The sequence below is a fragment of the Monopterus albus genome, unplaced genomic scaffold, assembly GCF_001952655.1.
Source record: "Monopterus albus unplaced genomic scaffold, M_albus_1.0 scaffold138.1, whole genome shotgun sequence".
In the NCBI taxonomy this organism is placed as follows: Eukaryota; Metazoa; Chordata; class Actinopteri; order Synbranchiformes; family Synbranchidae; genus Monopterus; species Monopterus albus.
This window is the reverse complement of record NW_018128018.1, coordinates 364,286-382,962: the sequence shown is the minus strand read 5'-3', so window position 1 is coordinate 382,962 and position 18,677 is coordinate 364,286. Positions and strand designations below refer to the sequence as shown.

The following is an 18,677-nucleotide window of genomic DNA, read 5'->3' as shown; positions in this document are numbered from 1 at the left end:
GAGGGGGCATACAGATCAATGATTTCATTGAGAAGGAGCCAGTGGTGCCATTAGGAGCTGAGCTCACCTTCCCCAGGGAAATCTGAGGCTTTATCCTCAATGACCTCACCTTCCTCTCTATCCTTACTTTCATCACTCCTTCACCTCCTTTACCTTACCGCCTATTCCTTCCTCTCTCCTCCTCCTCCTCCTCCTCTTCCCTCTCACCACTCTTCTCTTTCACGATGCTGAGAACAGAGCTCTATTTTTAGGTCCAGACTGCTGTGGTCGTCACATCTGGCGCCAGTGGCCTTACAGCTCTCACCCCAGCCTATAGATACACAAACACATAGAAGGGTGCACACACACACACAGGCCCCACCCCAGCCTGCACCAAGGGAGCACAAAGGTTAAAGAAAATGGCCTACAAAAATATCTATGACATCATCTCCCTGCCCTGAAAAGTGTTACAGACTTTAGGAAGCCTTGGAGCTGCCCTGTGACACAATCCTCTGGTTTCTGCAAACAGTCACCCTGCAGGTATGTAATGAGCTCCTCTTTTAGCCTCACATCTTGATGAGGTATTGTACAAATGCTTGTACACACACACACTCTTGTAAAATAGCAAATGCACACATACTGTATGTGAACAGACTCTCTCACACACACACACACACACACACACACACACACACACACACACACAATATGGTAACAGGCCCCAGAGGACGCCTGTACCGAGTTGACTTTGTGTAACAATGTTCTGTTTCTGCCTTTGCTCTCACCCCCCACCCCCCATCATTGGCTTCACATGATGAGCTTGATGTCATTTTCCCTTTCTTTCCCTCAAAACCAGAGAACAGAAACAGGCTAGAGTGTGTATATCTGTGTGCACAATGCGATATCTGTGTGTGTATGCATGGGCGTGTGTTTATGTGAGTCTGTGCCAAATGTTTCCACCATGACGTGATCTCACTGCTCTGCTTGCCTGCTGCTCCTCTTCCCCTTCTCTTCTATCACTGAGTCGCTAGCACACATACATGTGCACGCACACACACACACACGTAAAACACAGTCATACGTATATACTGAAGCATGTAAAGGAGGGGAATGCCATTTTCTTTTGGGTGCACGCATATGAGAAATGTGCATAAATTCCAAGTAGTGTGGATAAAGAGTAGAGCTCACGACATCAACACAGGCACACAAACGCGCATGATATATAGATGTAGATGTATTCACAGGCATAGTGAGTACCATTTTGTTGTATGCAGGTGAGAATGAACAACTGCACTGTTAGGTCCTCAAAAAAACAAATATATTAAATATTTGTATTTGCTTCAGGATGCAAACAAAAACATTGTCTTGTGGAGCATCATAAGTGTAGTTGTTAGACCTAACATAAGCAACACTATACACATAAGCACATTAAGATTTGATCTGTTTTCATCTGAGATATAGTTAGCCTATTTTATAAGTATATCTTGTGGAGAAAACCTGTGCTACCGTGCTTGTACCACTTTGCCCTAAATGCTTCAGCCATAGCTGTATATACAGTCCATTCACATACCTGCATACTGCCTGGCTCCTGCTACATCTGAAATCTATCTAGAGGCCTTTTGAACATCCCAACCCTGCCCTGTTATGTATTCATCCAGCATGGCATAAAAATAGTTTGTTTAAGCTGTTACCTAGGCAGTGTCAACACATCAGTTCAACAGGAACTGAAGCTGAACAACTTGCTAACCCAGGCTGGTTTTCTTAGTGCTACACAGCCATCAGTACCTCGTAAATCAAGCCTTACTTTGAATTTGGGCCAAATGCTTGCTAGATTGGTCAGTTTACCACTGCATCATTTATCCAGGCGTCTCTGACACACATGAGGAGTGGAAATGTCCAAAAACAGAAGAGGGAAAATTAGCAATTATGTTAGTTGATTGTAGCCAGAACTAGCCTGCATCCACCAGATTCCATTCATGCTGGGACTGCCTGCTGCCGCTCCTGTCATCGCGTCACTATCTGGAACAATGGTGGATTCCTGTTTATCAGCGTGCTGTCTTTGATGCACTGTATGTCTGGCATGCTGTAGCGCTGCTTCCTTATTTACCTATTTGGTTGCCATGGTTTTGTTTTTTAATCAGATTTAGACTGCACTTCCACCATGTAGATGAGGTTGTATTTCTTGGCAACCTTTTCAAGTGTGTTACCATATGAGAAAATCTATTTCAAACTTCCTTTTCATTGGCACGAGAGGACTAGCTGCCTATAGAAGAGCTGAGAGTTAAAATCCTCCTTTTCTGGTATGTTCACAGACTTGTAACCGAGGTCTTATTACCGTAAATACATGCTGACCACACACAAACTTTTGGGCTGAACCTCTAGGGCTGCTGCTGCTTCCTGATACAGGCTGGAGATATTTCCATTGCCACAGCAACAGTCTAATTTTGGAGTTCCAGGCAAGCCCAAAGGCCCCAGATTGAAGAATGCAGCACTTTGTAATCATTCCTGATACTCTTGATATCTCCCCCTCTGCACACTAAAACACAAACACACATCACATACACAATTATAAACACACATACAGAGATGAAGGCAGCATACAGAGGCCACCTCCCCATCTGTTGTGTAACCATTTCCTGTTGTGACATCAGGGCTCCCTGGGGAGAAAGAGGGAGGCGCAAGGAACATAGCATGTATGTTTACAAGTGCATGTCTTGAGCATGTGTTTGTGTATTTGTATTTAATTTTTTTTAAATAGAAGTTTGGAAGTCCTGCTGTTAGCTTTAAAATTCATTATAAAGGCACTGGCAGGGCGCACACAGAAACAGCTCGCCCAGTTCCTCTCCCTGCATTGCTTCATTCCTTCTCTATTGTTCTTCTGTAACTGGCAAAGTGATGTCACTACTGTCTCTGTGAGTGACACACACACAAGCACGCAATGTCCATGGCCTATAATGAAAGGAAAGCCGGCTCTGTCTACGGGTGTTGCTGTCACCATGTCCTGTACACCCAAACACAGTGTCCTGGCCGTAACACCTTGATCCTGCTGTGTGTGAGAGGACACTGCTGAATGATTTAGGAATGTGTTCATTTTATTAGAATTAATTAGTAGAAATAACCCTGGTATAGTCTGAGACTGTTTGAGCTAATTTTGAGACAGGTAGACATGACACTGGTAGACACTGAGGAGTGGGGGTGTGTAACTAACAGAAGACCAGATGGCTGAGCTTCCACCACTGTTGTGAGGACAGTGTGTTGTTGCACTGTTGCACAGTGCGTGCTGTGCTGATAGGAGCTAATTAGCACCAAACTGATCTGAGACCTGCCTGTCAGTCCACATGTAGCAGCAATACAAGCTCATTAAAAACAAACTGATCTGCTGTCAGCTCCTCCCTGTCGTCGCATTGCAGTTATGTCACCTCTACCAGGTGTGTGTCAGACTGTCTGACATGCAAGAGACGACGGGAGAGATGAGGTGTGATTCCAGTTTATTAATTCCTTCAAATGCTGCAGGTAAACCATGTGATTGTCAGCTCTAACCATTAGCATTTAGAATGAACCATCCGTTCTGCTTAAGTGAACCTACATAGACAAACTCACCTCTGGGGAAATCAGATGAGAGCAGAGTGCACTTTCTTCACACACACTCTTTGTTCCACAGTCTATCATTCCTTCCCACTAAAATGCATGGATCCTGTACATATTTAGCCTTTACTGCACAAATACTGCTCACACACACAAATTATTCATCTGTATACAACCTCAAAAAACAGCTGCGAGCCATCTCACATTGAATTTCTATGCTTTTCTATAAAGTGAATGCACAGGCTTTTTATGCATGTCAGCATACTGTAAGTATGTACCTGTGGTGGCCAGCAGCGTTCATTTTGATCCTTTATAGCCCCCCTTCTCTCCACACACATTTACACACCACTGAACATCTCCAACTGGGATTTTTAAGTAGTTCATCTGGTCCTGAAAGCCCCCCTTGGTGCATTTAATAGCTTACACTCATCTCTCCTTTGTGTGTGGGTCTCTGAGTGTATATATGTATATGTATATGTATATGTATATGTATAGGTTTATATCTGTAAGTGTAAGCTAATTTCTTGCCAGTGCGACAGATCTACTGGTGCATTTCCCTGGGTGTTGAGCTCCTCCACAGGGGTTATGTTGTTTGGAGGGCAGGAGGTCTGCTGCATGGCTGATGTGAGCAGGAATCCCTCCAGGCTGTGCAGATAGAGACAAAACTACCTTATGCACACTCACACAAACAAGTAGCGCATCACTGTACCCTTAATTGCATGCACTCTGCTCTCACTTGCCAAATATGCCAAACAGCATCATGCACCAATGTTAAATACAGCATCAAAGAATACATTACTCATGTTCACACATATTTCAGTCAATACTCAAGAGTATTGAATAATACCCAGCCCCAGCATGTGCACACCAGCACACAGACATTTGTGAGGACACTCACTGTCATAATGCATTCCCAAGCCCTTCAACCTAACCTTAAACATCACAACTAAAAGCCTAACCCCACTCCTATACCTAACCTTAACCCTTAGCCTTCCCTAACTCCTGAACAGCTAAAGTGTCCTCACAACACCAAAATGTCATCACAGCCATGGCGCTGAAAAACATTTGGTCCACACATTGTAGCTCACTACACCACTAATGTAACCCCTTGCAATATGACCACATCATTTCAGCTGCCATCTCCCTATGGATTCAAACACCCCATCCCCTAAGACTTCCAGCACCCCCACCCTCAATAGCTCCATCCTCCTGTCTCTCTCCCTCAGTAACTACCTCACCCCCCAGGCATGGCAGCTGTGTTCTCCTATAGGCATTACATCACTGCAAGAGCAGCCTTGTTACTGATCCCCTGACAGCCAACATTATCAACACACACATACACACACACACACATGCACATACAGAGGCAGACATGCTTATGCATGAGCACATATGCTTAATTTACACATATTGGTGCAAATAATCCCTAAGCCCAGGCAGCACTGTTCCCTCTTGTCTTCCTCACACCTTGCACCACTCATCCTCCTTCCACATTGTATCACACACACTCGCTCACACTCACGGTCCTAACAGACACACGGCACACAAAGATGAACTCACACACACACACACACACACACACAACTCAGACTTCATCACCCTATCCTGCTCTCTCTGGAGAATGACGTCTGTCTTTCCTTGTGATATTCTGACAGATGATCTGCAGTGTAGAATGGCACCCCTGTCGCTGCCTGTCTCAGTGGGGAGGGAAAGGGGGACAGGCCCTGAGGTAATATATAATGCAAAAAATCGGATTATCAAAACCATAAATATGTCACCTTTTGTTGTGCACCAAATAAGTAGAAGTTTTAAGGGTGTATGCATTGCAGTTTACACTTATCAGTGACAGCAATATTGTTTTAAGTATGTGATTTCCCTGTCCCTCTGCACACTACAAATGGTTTGTATACTTGGACTATACAAGCTCATCTTACTCTACTATACAGAAAGTGTTTGATTGGGTTTGTTGGGTCACACTTGTCAGTTAATCTTATTCAGTTTTCAGTCAGTTTTATTTATAGAGCCCAAAATCACAGTGTGTGTCCCATCATAGGGATTTTCAATCTGAACAACAGCATTCCTAGGACGAATATTATAACAGCTTTGAACCTGGCTCTCTGCCATTTCCATTTCCTGACTACTTCTTATTCTTTTTTCTGTACTTTACTGTTTGAGTGCCCCCTAGTTTAATGTTTGCACAGGTATAAATGCAACAGCACTGCAACTGTCTCAGAATGACATACATATACAGTATGTTCCAATACATGAGGTGGCACACAAGTCTAAATGTGGATTAGCCTTGCCTTACTTATCACTACAACCTTCATTTAGAAATGCTAAAAATCAGTCAAATGCTGTTTGTTCCCAAATGGCAATAGTTTGCTCAACAGTGAAACAGTAACACAAGACAAAAATAGACATTGCATCATCACTATGTGCTGCAAAACAAGTTAAAAACAAGTTAAAATATATTCAAAAGGGCTCAGTGATGGGCAGTAAAGAGCTAGAAGTTTTGCTCTTTCATGATGAACATATATGCAATGTTGATGAAGATATTGCAGTAAGTGTAATGAGTTAATGAATTCCAGTCATAGTCAAAACGTGTTTATATTCAGGACAGCAAGCAACTTCCAGGTCACACCTGTCAATTTCCTGTCTTATATGTTAATTTGCCATTTCACTTATAACAGCTGTAACATCCATCGCTTGGACATGAGCAGCATTTGTTCTCCATTACTGTTTGCACTAATCATAACACACCTGGTGGCCTCCAGTGTGGACAGGCTGTCTGATGTTGTTCTGCTACACCACTATCTCATACTCATCTTCACTTTGCTTCATGTCTGTGTGTGTGTGTGTGTGTGTGTGTAAACTGTGCGTTGTCCTAGTAACAAGCCCTCCACCATAAAGCCATGATCTAAATCTAATAGATGTCAGAGGAGAGGGGTGCCTGGAGTGACCGTTCTGCCTATTTCTGTCACAGCAGCGCACACATGTGCAGTCAATAAAATAAACCTGACTGTCGTTTATAGCATCCTGGCTATAATCCTCTAATTAACACATGTACTATTCTGAGCTGTGTTACCCTGCTGAGGAGTAGAGGAGGGGGGAGAGGGGTACAACGGGGGCATGGGGTTTGCTTTTGACCATTACAACATCAGCCAACAGCTACTTTGTGTTGTTGCTGTTGTCTTAGATTGCTGTTGGTTGTGCTTCAGTGTTGGTTTATGTCTTCGAGCCACACAGAGAAACAACCAAACCTAGGTGTGAATTCAAACTGAGGCAGTAATATGTGTTTGAAGTGTTTTTATGACCCCAGTTGACCACTGAGTGCCACACCTGCACCAACAAGCTACAGATGGGGAATAAATTGAACTGCGTCTGCATTTTTCAAAAAGGACCTGTCATCACCAAAGTGACCCATTTCCTCTCTTGTTCCCTCTGTCAGTGACCCAGAGTTGAATAGAAGGTGATGTAAGGCTGTTCTCACCCCTGTGTGATCATTCAGGGGTCTTCAGTGATGAGGTCAGTCAGTCAGCATGCAGCTGCCTGCCTAGCTAGACATCTTGTACAAGCTTATTTGGCTTCTTTTGGAGCTGGGCTCACTGCACACTGACTTAATTCACCCGAAGACCATGTGACCTGTTTGAATGTAATCAGCATACCATAATTTCTCATCCTGAGACTGAACAGACAGTCAGGAAAGACATTTGACTTGCCTGCTCATCTGTGCTATTTAATACTTAAAGGGGTAAAACCTAACAAAGAGGAAGTTTTCCCCCTTTTAAATCTGCTTATTATATAAAAATATCAAATATACAAAATAAAATCAATAGTCCTGTGTTTTTAAGGACAATTTTGCATTTGGGGTTATAATATATTTAAAGCAGCCATACTTGTGTAATTATTACTTAACATTCAGTTAACATTGTCTTCCTCCAGCAATTGTGCCCTGTGCTGCTTTGTTTCTATAGCTGGAGGTGTGGCCTACATGTTTTCCATGCCATAGTAAAGTACCAGGAGTCTGTGGCCTGTGAAATGGATGACAGCTGCCAACCACAAACTTGTTTGGTCTTCTCATCACCTAGGCTTCCCTTCCTTGTTTATCTGCTTTTGTTTGTGCCTCCCGTCTCTACAGCTTTCTTCTTTCTTTCTCCCCCTTCTCCTCTCCTTTTCATCTTCATTGATGAGGACAGTGTCCAAACACAAGTGCGTTAGACATGAACCAGTGCAGGAAACATGGTGAAGTCACACACACACACATTCTCTCACCTAGACAAATCAGCTTTCAACACACTGACGGTCTTAATCCCCCCACCCACCCACCACCCCACTGACGCAGCAAGTGTAATGTGCTTAGAAGCTACAGTACATTTATGGCAATCAACCTAATGGAGGCATTTATGTAGCTTCTGCTTACCTGACTAAGGATTCTTGGATTTGGCTGTTCAGTGACAGAGCAAAATAAGGAGAAGAAGATAACAAAATACACTTTTCTGCTAGGGTGACCTTCAATTGTAATGTACACTGGCTGACAAGGAAAAGAAAAGAAGACAAAAACAAAAGTTTGACTAGAAGAGTCTCAGTCGACTGACAGGTCTCTCGACTGATGTTTCGTATTGTATAGCTTTATGGAAGCTGCACAATTTCTAGTTAGTTTAGAGTAATGATAACAGATAATCATCTCATAATTCTGTCTTGTGTGTTATTGCTTTGAAACAGTGAAGTTCAACAAACAAACAAACAAAAATATTTCATATGAAGAAGCATACATATTGTCATGCACATAAACACAAAGTCCTGTGTTATTCCTTTCTTCTCCATAATTGACTGCATTGCTACTTGAAGACTAATCAGTCTTGTAGCAGTGTGTTAAAGAGCTTGACAGTCGTATCTTAGCCTCCGTCCTTCCTTGATAGAGGCCTGTTCGGCAGCTAGGCCCCTGAGGTGGCCGCATATTTGTTGGGTGAGTAAGGAATGTGGTTACATGCCTTAGACATTAGCTATGACGGAGCGCTGGCTCCACAAGAGAGGCAGGGTGCAAGGGAGGTAGCAGAGGAGGAGGGAGGGAGGGAGGGTTGGGAAGAGTCTGAGCTCACGGCAAGTGAGCTCATTCAGTCCCAGAGCTCGAGGAGAGAGTGCAGCTCTGTCGTTCTTTTTGCAGAGAGAGAGCGTAGGAGGGAGAGGGAGGAGTGTAAGCCAGCAACTGAGCGAATGAGAGGCAGGGAGAGTGTAGCAGCACAACAATAGTAGGCTGCTCTTCTGGCTGTGGACTCACAGAGACAGAGAGAGAGCTCAGAGAGACACACAGACACTCTGTAAACCAGCTGCAGGAAGATTACAGCTGGCTTTCCATACAGCCTTTACAGTCTGCTCGATTTTATTTATTTATTTTTTTCCTCTCACCCTTGAAGGCGACAATTCTTCACAAAACCACAGAATTACTAAACATTGACGTAGGAGCATTTTAGGAATTTTTGTGGTCATTGCATGGGATTTTTGTGATAGACTTGAGGAGCTTGTCCACAGACATTTTGGACTAGTTATTGTACTTGGTCTATTTTCTGAGGGTCATCGCTTGGACACTGACAGTTGACTTGACCAGAGTGGGCACCAGCACGTGTTTTGTTGACTTGGGATTTTTACACTCAGACTGTGAGCTCACCTCAGTCGGCCCCTTAAGGAGAATACATCTGTTTGATTGTTCTGAACATTTTTTGTGCAGTAAGGTGGGAGGGATTGATCAGATCCATCCCTGAAGGAAGGAGTACCAGAGCATTTTTATCTGTGTTTGTGTGTGTGTGTATGTGAGAGACAGTTTGTTCTGGGGGATGCCTCTGGATGTGGTGATTGCCCCAGTGGAGGACTGTTTTTGGCCGGACCTGCAGGACACAGACATGAGACTGAAGATCAGGGTCCGCCGAATGAAGGAGGGGAGGGAACTACGAGGTGTGTATCCACAGGACAAATAGGGGGAGAAAAGATGTGTGAGTGGGCAAGTTAATAAGAGCATGTGAACATCCCTGTCTGGAGAGCAACACATTGAGGGATGTAAGGCTTTTGGGGGCTACAGTGCTATCATACATAGTGAAGATGCAAATGTGATTTAATATGGATTTTAGGGATGTAAATGCATGGCAGTTTGCTGCTGATTTGACTGCACCATTGCTGAATGCAAGTATTGAAGGTTTTTATGAGGGGAAAGCCCCTGATAGTAGTTTGTGCACTGCAGATGAGTGTTAAGGCACAGGCGTGGTGCATGAGAAAGACAGATAGATGTGAACTGAATTTTAAAGATGTGTACTGGATCAATATTGAGAAGCACTGCTACAAAGGGTAAAAGAATACGTCGCAGGGACCCGGCCAAACCCTCTAATTGTTTTCCCACCTTTGTGTTTACACAGTTAATGTGTTTAGAGAGACAGAATAGGAAGAGGGAGGATTAAGAGGATGACATCATGAAGATGAGAAGCGATGAAGAGGAGAAAGAAGAGAGAAAAGGGGCTCAGGGGGAGAATGAGTGCCGTGACCCATAGTATGACATAGTGCTCATGCCTGTGGTCATTGAGATGTAAAACTATCACAAAGATGCTTTTTCTTTCCTCTCCTCTGCTCGCTCTCTCTGCAGAATGGTGTCTTGTGGAGATTATGTTATCAATATGTGTGCAGTGTGCACTGCAGGTGCTTAACATAACACCTTTTCACACAGAGCGATGAAGCAATGCAGAGTACTGGTGCTATGGAAGAATCCTTTATATTCACCAACACACTTGCCTGCTTGTCACACAAAATATATGTTCAGCCATAAGATCATTTCTTGAAGGATAGTTTGATCCCATAAATGTGTGAGAATATGTGTGTAAAGCTTGGATATACAGCTGCTATATGCATATCAGGGCATATGCTGTAAAAGAGCCGGTTCAAAGCAGTTAGCACAGCAGCTCTCCACACCTGCCACTCTGCCTATTGTTGGATGTGCATGTGTGCTGCTCAAAGTGTCAAACTCAGCTCAGAGAAGGCTAGCAAAAAATTCACAAATTCACACATTTGCTGTCAGTAGGTGAAAAAAGAAATGACTGTCACAATTTATTTTGAGGCACTTCAGCACGTCTCTGTTGAAATAGACTTGTGAATGCAGGCTAAATTACAAGAGGGTTTGCAATAGTCTTTGCAGTAACACTGTTCTGCTGAAGCAGCAGTGGATCAAAGAGACACGTTCCTGCTATCTCTCCAGTAAAATAGATTAACAGTGAACACTGACTATCAGCCAGGATGACTTGTTAATCATTCAGCCATTCCTGACTGTCATCAGCTTGCATGAAAACCTATGACCTCATCCTACTGTCTCATCTATGGCTTGTCAATCTACACATTTCTGACAGACGTGGCCCACTTTACCCTCTAAAACACGCACACACTCCCACCGCTTCTCCAGGCTGCAGCACAGCCTTTGTGGAGCTGAGTGGGACATGTGTGCAATGATGTCATATTGGGAGGGTGGGGGAGGCGGAGGGGGTGGTTGCCACATTGAGATGCTAATGCCCCCTTATAGTGGAGGGGACAGCTGGAGGGTCACAGAGGATGGCGTCATGTCTTCCCTTGATATGAACCACAGAGGAGAATGATGGAGGAAGGAATGGAGGGGTGTGGGGGAGTCATTCAGGCAGATCAGTGCCCCCAGGGTGTGAAGGGTTTTGTGTGTGTGTGTGTGTGTGTGTGTGTGCATGTGCACACGTTCCATTAACAGATGAGTTAAAGAGGACAACTGAAAGCTACACAGAAACAGCAACGCACAGGCACAGAGGCAGCAGGGAGCTTCGTATTGACGAGGCAGTCAATTGTACCAACAGCAGTGATGTAATACGCAGAACTCCCATTAACCATAACAGCCAGGCAGGTGTTGTGTGTCTCTGCCTGTCTGGTCAATATCTCTGGGATTCCACCTCCATTCATATTTCAGCTTTCTGCAGTGATTCACTGAGCCACACGGCCCCAAAAAAAGCCTGAATTTGATACAAATCTCTTGAATTAAGAACATGTTTCTTGGATAATAACCAGCAACTTTAAATTGAAACGTGAATATTGAGTTGTAAGAGATGACTGATGAGCTACCAGTGAACAAAGGAGGCTCGAGTGCTCGGCTCTGACAGGGCCATAGAGGAAAACAAGCAGTTGCATAAGTGATGAAGTGGTGCAGAGAGAAATGGAAAAAGGGAAGTCACTACTGGGTAGCACTGCCGATGGCAACACAGTGCACTCTTGCCCAGTTGTGTGTTTTCTGTGTTCAGAATTGGGTTAGACACATCCTGTCTAAGTACACTTTCCAGAAGTCAAAGACATGATGTAGCACAGTGCAAAAGGTGGTGTAGTCGCCCAAAAAATAACTGAATAGTATTTCTGTGTGGCACATGATCATGAGTCCAGTGTGATTTTCCTCACAGAAGCCTTCGTCTCTATTAAGCAGAAATGTGTCTGTAAATTTTCAAGTTGAACTGTAGAGCAGGACTTTTTTTTATTTCGTGTTTAAGTTAAGCTGCTTGCAGGTAGTTAAGTTTAGTGTCAGTCTCTGTTGATGAAAAGTAAACTCATCTCTCCCAGTTGACTTTCTGATGTCACCCTAGCAGACAGCTGGGCTGCCATGTGTCACAGGGTATTTTCAGTGACCTCAGTGTGAGTGTACACAGTTTATGTGTGTACTTGGATTGGAATGGATGGATGTGTCATTGTTTTCTTATGGAGAATGTGAGACCATGTCTCTTTGGGTTACTGGCTTGATGATCGCTGCTGCTGCTGCTGTGTGTGTCAGTGTGTTCATGTGCTATCTGGACCCCTCTGTGTGTGTGTTTTATTCCATCTTGACAGCACTCGGGCATCAACATCAATGCCCTCCCTCATCATCATGGCAACCTTAAGTACAGTGGAGACATGTGATGAGGTGACAATAACACGCCATCTCCTGTGTGACTAACATACATTAGCGCCGGCTGTGTAAAGCTTTGGCTACAAGGAGGGTGTTTGTAATTGTGTTGACGTAGTGTCGCTGTAATTTTACAGCCTTTAAAACCAGCCAGGCACACTTGGTCCTGCTCTCTTATCTCTCACTTCATGCCAGTAACCTCTTACTCACTCTCCCAGTTATACACTGGCTCGCCAGATTTCCTGTCATTTTACTGTTTATCTAACATGAGATGAGGTCAGCTACAGTAACCATTGCTGTAATTATTAATCCAGACACATGAGATCGAAGGCTGAGAATATTTTTAGAAGGGCATTTTCATTTGCGTGTTCACTTCCCTTCATACACATAAACACACTTTCTGTGGAGTGTCGGATACTGTCTCCACTGTGGAACGTCCTGTCTTCTGTCCTTCTAACAACTTTCTAACAATGTCCTTGCATAGAAAGGGAAATGGTTAAAGTGTGACGTGAGGCTTTTCCTGTTGATTTAACTATCTCCAGCGACAGTTAACTTCCTCACACAGATACTGTATATGACAATGGCGGGGGCTATATGTAGTACTATTTATTTTCTTTGTGTGTGTGTGTGTGTGCAGGCTCCACACCAGCAGCGTTGGGAACTGAGGAACCAGCAAGAACTAAAGCAAGAGCAAAGAACTACCCTCCCTCTCTCTGTTTTATCACTCAGTGATGCTGTAGCACCGCCCAAACATTCACTAGGAAGAGGCTCTGGTGGAGCCAGTGGAGTCTAGGGCCAAGCTGAGATCTACAAATGTCTGTGTAGTCTATACAGGCCAAACTGGTTCGATCATTGAGTCAGGCTATGACAGCAGCCTCTCTTTCTTTGTATTAAGCTTTCCTTCTTGTATCTCATGCATCTTTTTGTATCTATCCATCTATTCTTCTCTCAACTCCACCCCCCATGTGGAGCACTGATGTCATTGCTTCACCAGTTGCCATTAATAGCAGGAAACAGACACTTGGATCTTAAAGGGACAGAGCACCAAGAACTGTACTGGGTCAAGAGGATGCCCCCAGCCTCAGAAGCTGTGGTGTTGTGAAATAGCTCCAAATACCAAAACTGCTGTCCTCTGACCATTTGCAATTTTTAAACATTTTTTTCCTGGACCTCTTATCTGTTGAGTACACAGTACATGCTGCTGACACTGTGTGCTCAGTGTGTGTGTTGACCAGCCCCTTGCTACATGAGTAGTGCAGCTGGGTGTGTGTTACAATGTCCTGCCTGTGCTGTGCTGTGTGTGCTACTTTAGAGCAGTGATGTCATGTCTCACTCACTCTCACTCTGTGACCATGCATGTGCATGTGCATGCACATGTGTGTTACACCCCAGATTGGGTCAGGCAGGACTGAACCGACAGATTAAGTTGTAATCTCCTTTCTTGGACTCAGAGTTTCCTTGAAGAACTCCCCTCCCTTCTCTACACTCTTTAGCGAGGTCATTACTCAACACACACACACACACCTCCACTTGTTGGCCCCCACCCTGTAGTTATCCAAATGCAGCACTGCAGAGTAATGAAGATTATGTGTGTGTGTGCAGGATAAGGGGTAAGCCTGGCTTACATTGTGCAGACAGAATTATAGACAGTGAGAATGAATATTGAGAGTATGTTGTCTGCAAGAAATTGTGATTATGTTGGTGTGTATCATCTTGTTAGCATGCAAATGTGTGTGTGCTGTGTGGTTGTCAGGGGGATGTTACTGGGCCTCTGTCCTGGCCCTGCACCTGTGGCCTCTCTCATTCCCCCAGCCTGACGCAATGCTCTGCTACAGGACATGAGCTCATGCAGGAAACAGAGCCACACACACACATAAGCCAAAAGTGGAGCCGCCTGCCTCTTAAAGAGCCAGACACACACATTCCTGGCTGCCCAGCATTTTACCTAACTCAAACAGAGCCTCTGTTTTGCTCCTGTTGCACTAAGCAAGACCCAGATACTGTAGCCTGGACTCACCTCTGAAAATCTACAGAGTGCCTGTCTGCTCTGCTAATAGAGGTGCAGTTTTTTTTTCTGCAGTGCTATTGATGAGTCCATGAGAGTCTTTGCAGAGTATGTGTGTAACTGCTGTATGGGAAATTATTAGTGCACCTAAGCAGTTCTTTCTCTTTCTTCTCTCTGCAGGAGGATTTGCTGCTTTCTCCTCCTGCTTCCCCGGCCTGTGTGAAGGGAAGCCTTCCACTGCTCTACCTATGAGCTTGTCCCAGCCTTGCTTGCCTGTGGCTAATGTAGGGCCCACTCGCATCCTGCCACACCTCTACCTCGGCTCACAGAAGGATGTGCTCAACAAGGTAGAATTTGTTTTGCATCTTTTCATTTTTCTACAATGTCAAAAAAAAACAGATAAGCGACCTATGGTTACCTGGCAACAAAACGTGACCGTAAACCCCTTTTACCTGTATCTCTGTAGGATCTGATGGCTCAGAATGGTATCACCTACGTGCTGAATGCCAGCAACACCTGCCCCAAGCCAGACTTCATCAGCGAGAGCCACTTCATGCGCATCCCAGTCAATGACAACTACTGTGAGAAATTACTTCCCTGGCTCGACAAAACTAATGAATTCATAGGTAAGTGGCTGGGAAATATGATTAAACATGAAATAATGTGTTGATGAAGATTAACAGTAGAAATCACAATCAACACTGAGCTTTTACAAGGAAGTGAATTCATCTGAAGTTATATGTTAAAGTGATGTGATATGTGTGTTGTGTAATATTCAATACAACATGTCCACATATTGTCACAGTTAATAAACGTTCACGTGTAGCTTTGGTAACAATAACGTCAGGTGTAACTCCCCCTTTCAGATGATCTCCTGTACTCTTTCCAGGAAATGTCTCTTTGCTTTCAGCAGGGGGGTGATTGTCTCCAGAGACGTTTTGCTAAAGATGGGACCTGTCAGGGACTATGCACATTTGTGGATAGTTGTCCATATTCATAAACTCTTTGTTTCCTCCTTGGCAGACAAAGCTAAGGTGTCAAACTGCAGAGTCATTGTGCACTGCCTGGCTGGAATCTCACGCTCTGCAACCATTGCCATTGCATACATCATGAAGACAATGGGCTTGTCATCAGATGATGCCTACAGGTATGCCTGCTCCTCCCATACACCACCAACTGAGCTAAGGTGCAAGTCTCAGCGATTCACTGCTTTAGTAAAACAGTTATTCTGACCTTAAAAATTCCTCAGGATATCTTATTAATTCCGACATGATTTACTGTAAAACCTTAGCCACAGAGGGGAATGCCACTCTTTACAACCGAGTTCATGTGACTAACCTTTTTCCAACATTCCTGACAGATTTGTAAAGGACCGAAGACCATCCATATCCCCCAACTTCAACTTCCTGGGTCAGCTGCTGGAGTTTGAGAAGGGCCTGCGATTACTCCAAGCTTTAAGTTCCACTTCTGATGACAAGATCTCCGAAAATACCACTAAGCAAAGTTCAGAGGTTAAAGGGGTCAGTATAGGTTTTGAGATGAACGGTCACCACAGCAACTGTGACTCCTCTCTGGTAGAGCCACACATCCAACCAGAACCCAAGCTGCATTCACCCATCTCCCTTCAGCAAGGCTTCAACGGCCTACACCTCTCTGCAGAGAGGATCATGGACACTAACCGGCTCAAACGCTCTTTCTCCCTGGACATTAAGTCTGTCTACTCTCCCAATAGCCCCCATTGCCTAAGCCTGGTGCCCACACACTCTGAAGATGTCCCCAAGCTGTGCAAGCTTGACAGCCCTGGGACGGGCACCTCTAATGGTGTCTGCTCCCAGTCTCCTGTCCTAGACAGCCCCAGCTCCTCTGATTCACCTTTCCCCTCACCAGGAAGTGGGGGCAGCATCGGAGGTTTGGGGTTTGGAGGAAGTGAAGGAATCCATCGTTGTGGGTCTTCATCATCCAGACCCAGGAGAAAAGCCAAACACAGCTCCAGCAGTTCACCAGTCCACTCCCAACTACACCAACCTCCACACTCCCTCAGCTTGTCGCTGGACCACAAGAGCCCCAGCGTAGACGAGAATCTAAAGGGCACGCTGCTCTTGTCACTACCTTCCCTTCCCACCCCGGGGTCCGGGGCCATGTGGACCAAACACAGAGACACTGTCCAGGCCACCACTCCTGTCACCCCCACCACAGATGCCCCCTGGCACTTTGGGGCAGAGGAAGGTGGTGACGGAGAGATGGAGCTGGGAGGTGGAGGTGACAGACGGGGAGAGGAGACGTCGATGAGGTTTGGGAGCAGTTCAGCATATGTGGCATTTGGGTGCAGTGAAAGTGTGCAGTTACGAGATAAATCCCATAGGGAGATGCCAGCGGCACCACAGACACAGAGAGACCATCGGGACTCAACATCATCATCCACAGTGACCACCTCCAACAGCTCGAATAACAGCGGGCCTGCATCAGAGAAGCAATTCAAGCGGCGCAGTTGTCAGATGGAGTTTGAGGAGGGCATCGCCGAGACACACTCTAGAGAGGAACTTGGGAAGATTGGGAAGCAGTCAAGCTTCTCTGGGAGCATGGAGATTATTGAGGTATCCTGACAGATAATGGACATAATCAGAGCTGTCCCTTGGGGGCAAAAATTGACCTGGTTAGAGGGAGTTCAACAAGAGGACATATGAGAGGGAGCAGAAGAGTTTTTTATTTTGTGCTCCAATCACAGACAGTATTAAAGACTCCAACTGAGAGAAGGACAAATAGATACACAAGCAGATGGTTAATGTGAAAAGGTTAGTAAGTGAACTAGCCTTTGCACTTGGACAGACAGAGCCTCAGATGTGGTGCTTAGCAGACCATAACCATTCTGAACTCTCATACAGGTCTGGGAGAGGGATGGGTACCAGGGGGGTGACTGGTGGTACTGAAACTCTTTATTTTTCTGAGCTCTGTCCTGAATAAAAAGAAACAACCCAGGGCAAGTGTCACTTTGCATCCTTATTACATAGAATCCCCTGATTTTGACAGAGTCCAGACACAAACAGCTTGCCTGTGATCAGATGTGGCGTGCGTCAGTGGGTGTATAGCTTGTGATTTGAACCGAGCCTCATGTGTTTTCCCAAAGCTTCACCCCAATGTGAGAAAGCCTCAGAACCTCGCACGGCTACATCCCCCACCCCTCCACCTCTTCTCAAAGGCTCAGCCTGCTACAGACTCTGCACAAGAACCGTAACGGACTCTTTAACAGCACAACCTTCTCACATCACCACAATACAAAGCAGAGAGATCCAAAGGACTTATTTTAAAGGTGGTACTGCATCCAACAGTGAAGGCTGCTCGGCATTTTATTAACGGAAAACTTTGAGCTGAAGACTAGTAGCGACGAGCAGTGTCGTCACCCCCTCCCAAAAAAGCATAGTGTATTTGTCCTGACTTTGGCTCCCTTGTTTCCAGTGTTAAAAGCAGGATGGGACTGAGGTTTCAGGATGATGATGAGGGTGTCGCTTTAATGACCCCTCAGCTCCTTAAAAGACCCCCCCCCCCCCTTCCTACTGCTGCCAGTCACCACTTATGGTCACCACTGAGCATGCACCAGAAAGGCTGACTAAAGACAAAACAAATACTATATATACAGTATGAATATATATATAGCAATTTTAATGGACTTTTTTGTTCACTTATCATTTTAATTTATTGTATTGGTTCATTCTGGTAATGAGAAATAATATAATGTGGATTTATTTCTTTTGTCTTTTGTTGAATTATTATAATTATTATTATTTGCTGTATTGTATTTATGAACACACACATACAAATACATACATTCAACAAATTCAGCCAAGCAATATGTGCTGTTCCTTGTTTGGGGAGAGTGATGTATGACTTTGAAATGCACTTTTCTGCTTTCTGATTAAAAGCTTTGATTTCCATTCACACACTGGCAACATGTTACACAGAAAGCCGAGTCTTGACTTTTCAGACTACTTAAGAGTATTTTGGCTCACCTGCAGTTTGTATTCAAGGATTTATCACAGTTGAGAGCTCAGTTGATGACTAAAAATGCAGTTTCGTTCAGTTGTGTGCAGAGGAAAACAGAGCAGCCACAGCGATCTCTGATCACCAGGTAAAACATTTTCTGCCAGTTTCACGAGGCCTGGTGTATCAACAGTTATATAAACATGGTTGCCCACT

General features: G+C 44.6%; 1 protein-coding gene across 5 annotated transcripts in view; it reads left to right on the top strand.

The window, feature by feature from the left end:
* The window catches only part of dusp8a (dual specificity phosphatase 8a), a 43,723-nt gene extending 25,052 nt beyond the window's left edge, over positions 1-18,671 (top strand). For 4 of the 5 annotated variants that reach the window (XM_020613754.1, XM_020613751.1, XM_020613753.1 and 1 more), the window contains exons 4-7: positions 14,667-14,833; positions 14,953-15,112; positions 15,510-15,633; positions 15,847-18,671. In XM_020613754.1, the coding sequence (XP_020469410.1) occupies positions 14,667-14,833; positions 14,953-15,112; positions 15,510-15,633; positions 15,847-17,089 (1,694 nt within the window). In that variant the 3' untranslated portion in view covers positions 17,090-18,671. Of the gene's footprint in view, positions 1-8,673; positions 9,514-14,666; positions 14,834-14,952; positions 15,113-15,509; positions 15,634-15,846 lie in introns of those variants that run through there. The other variant, XM_020613756.1, reaches the window with a different exon arrangement.
* The last annotated feature ends 6 nt before the right edge of the window (positions 18,672-18,677 follow it).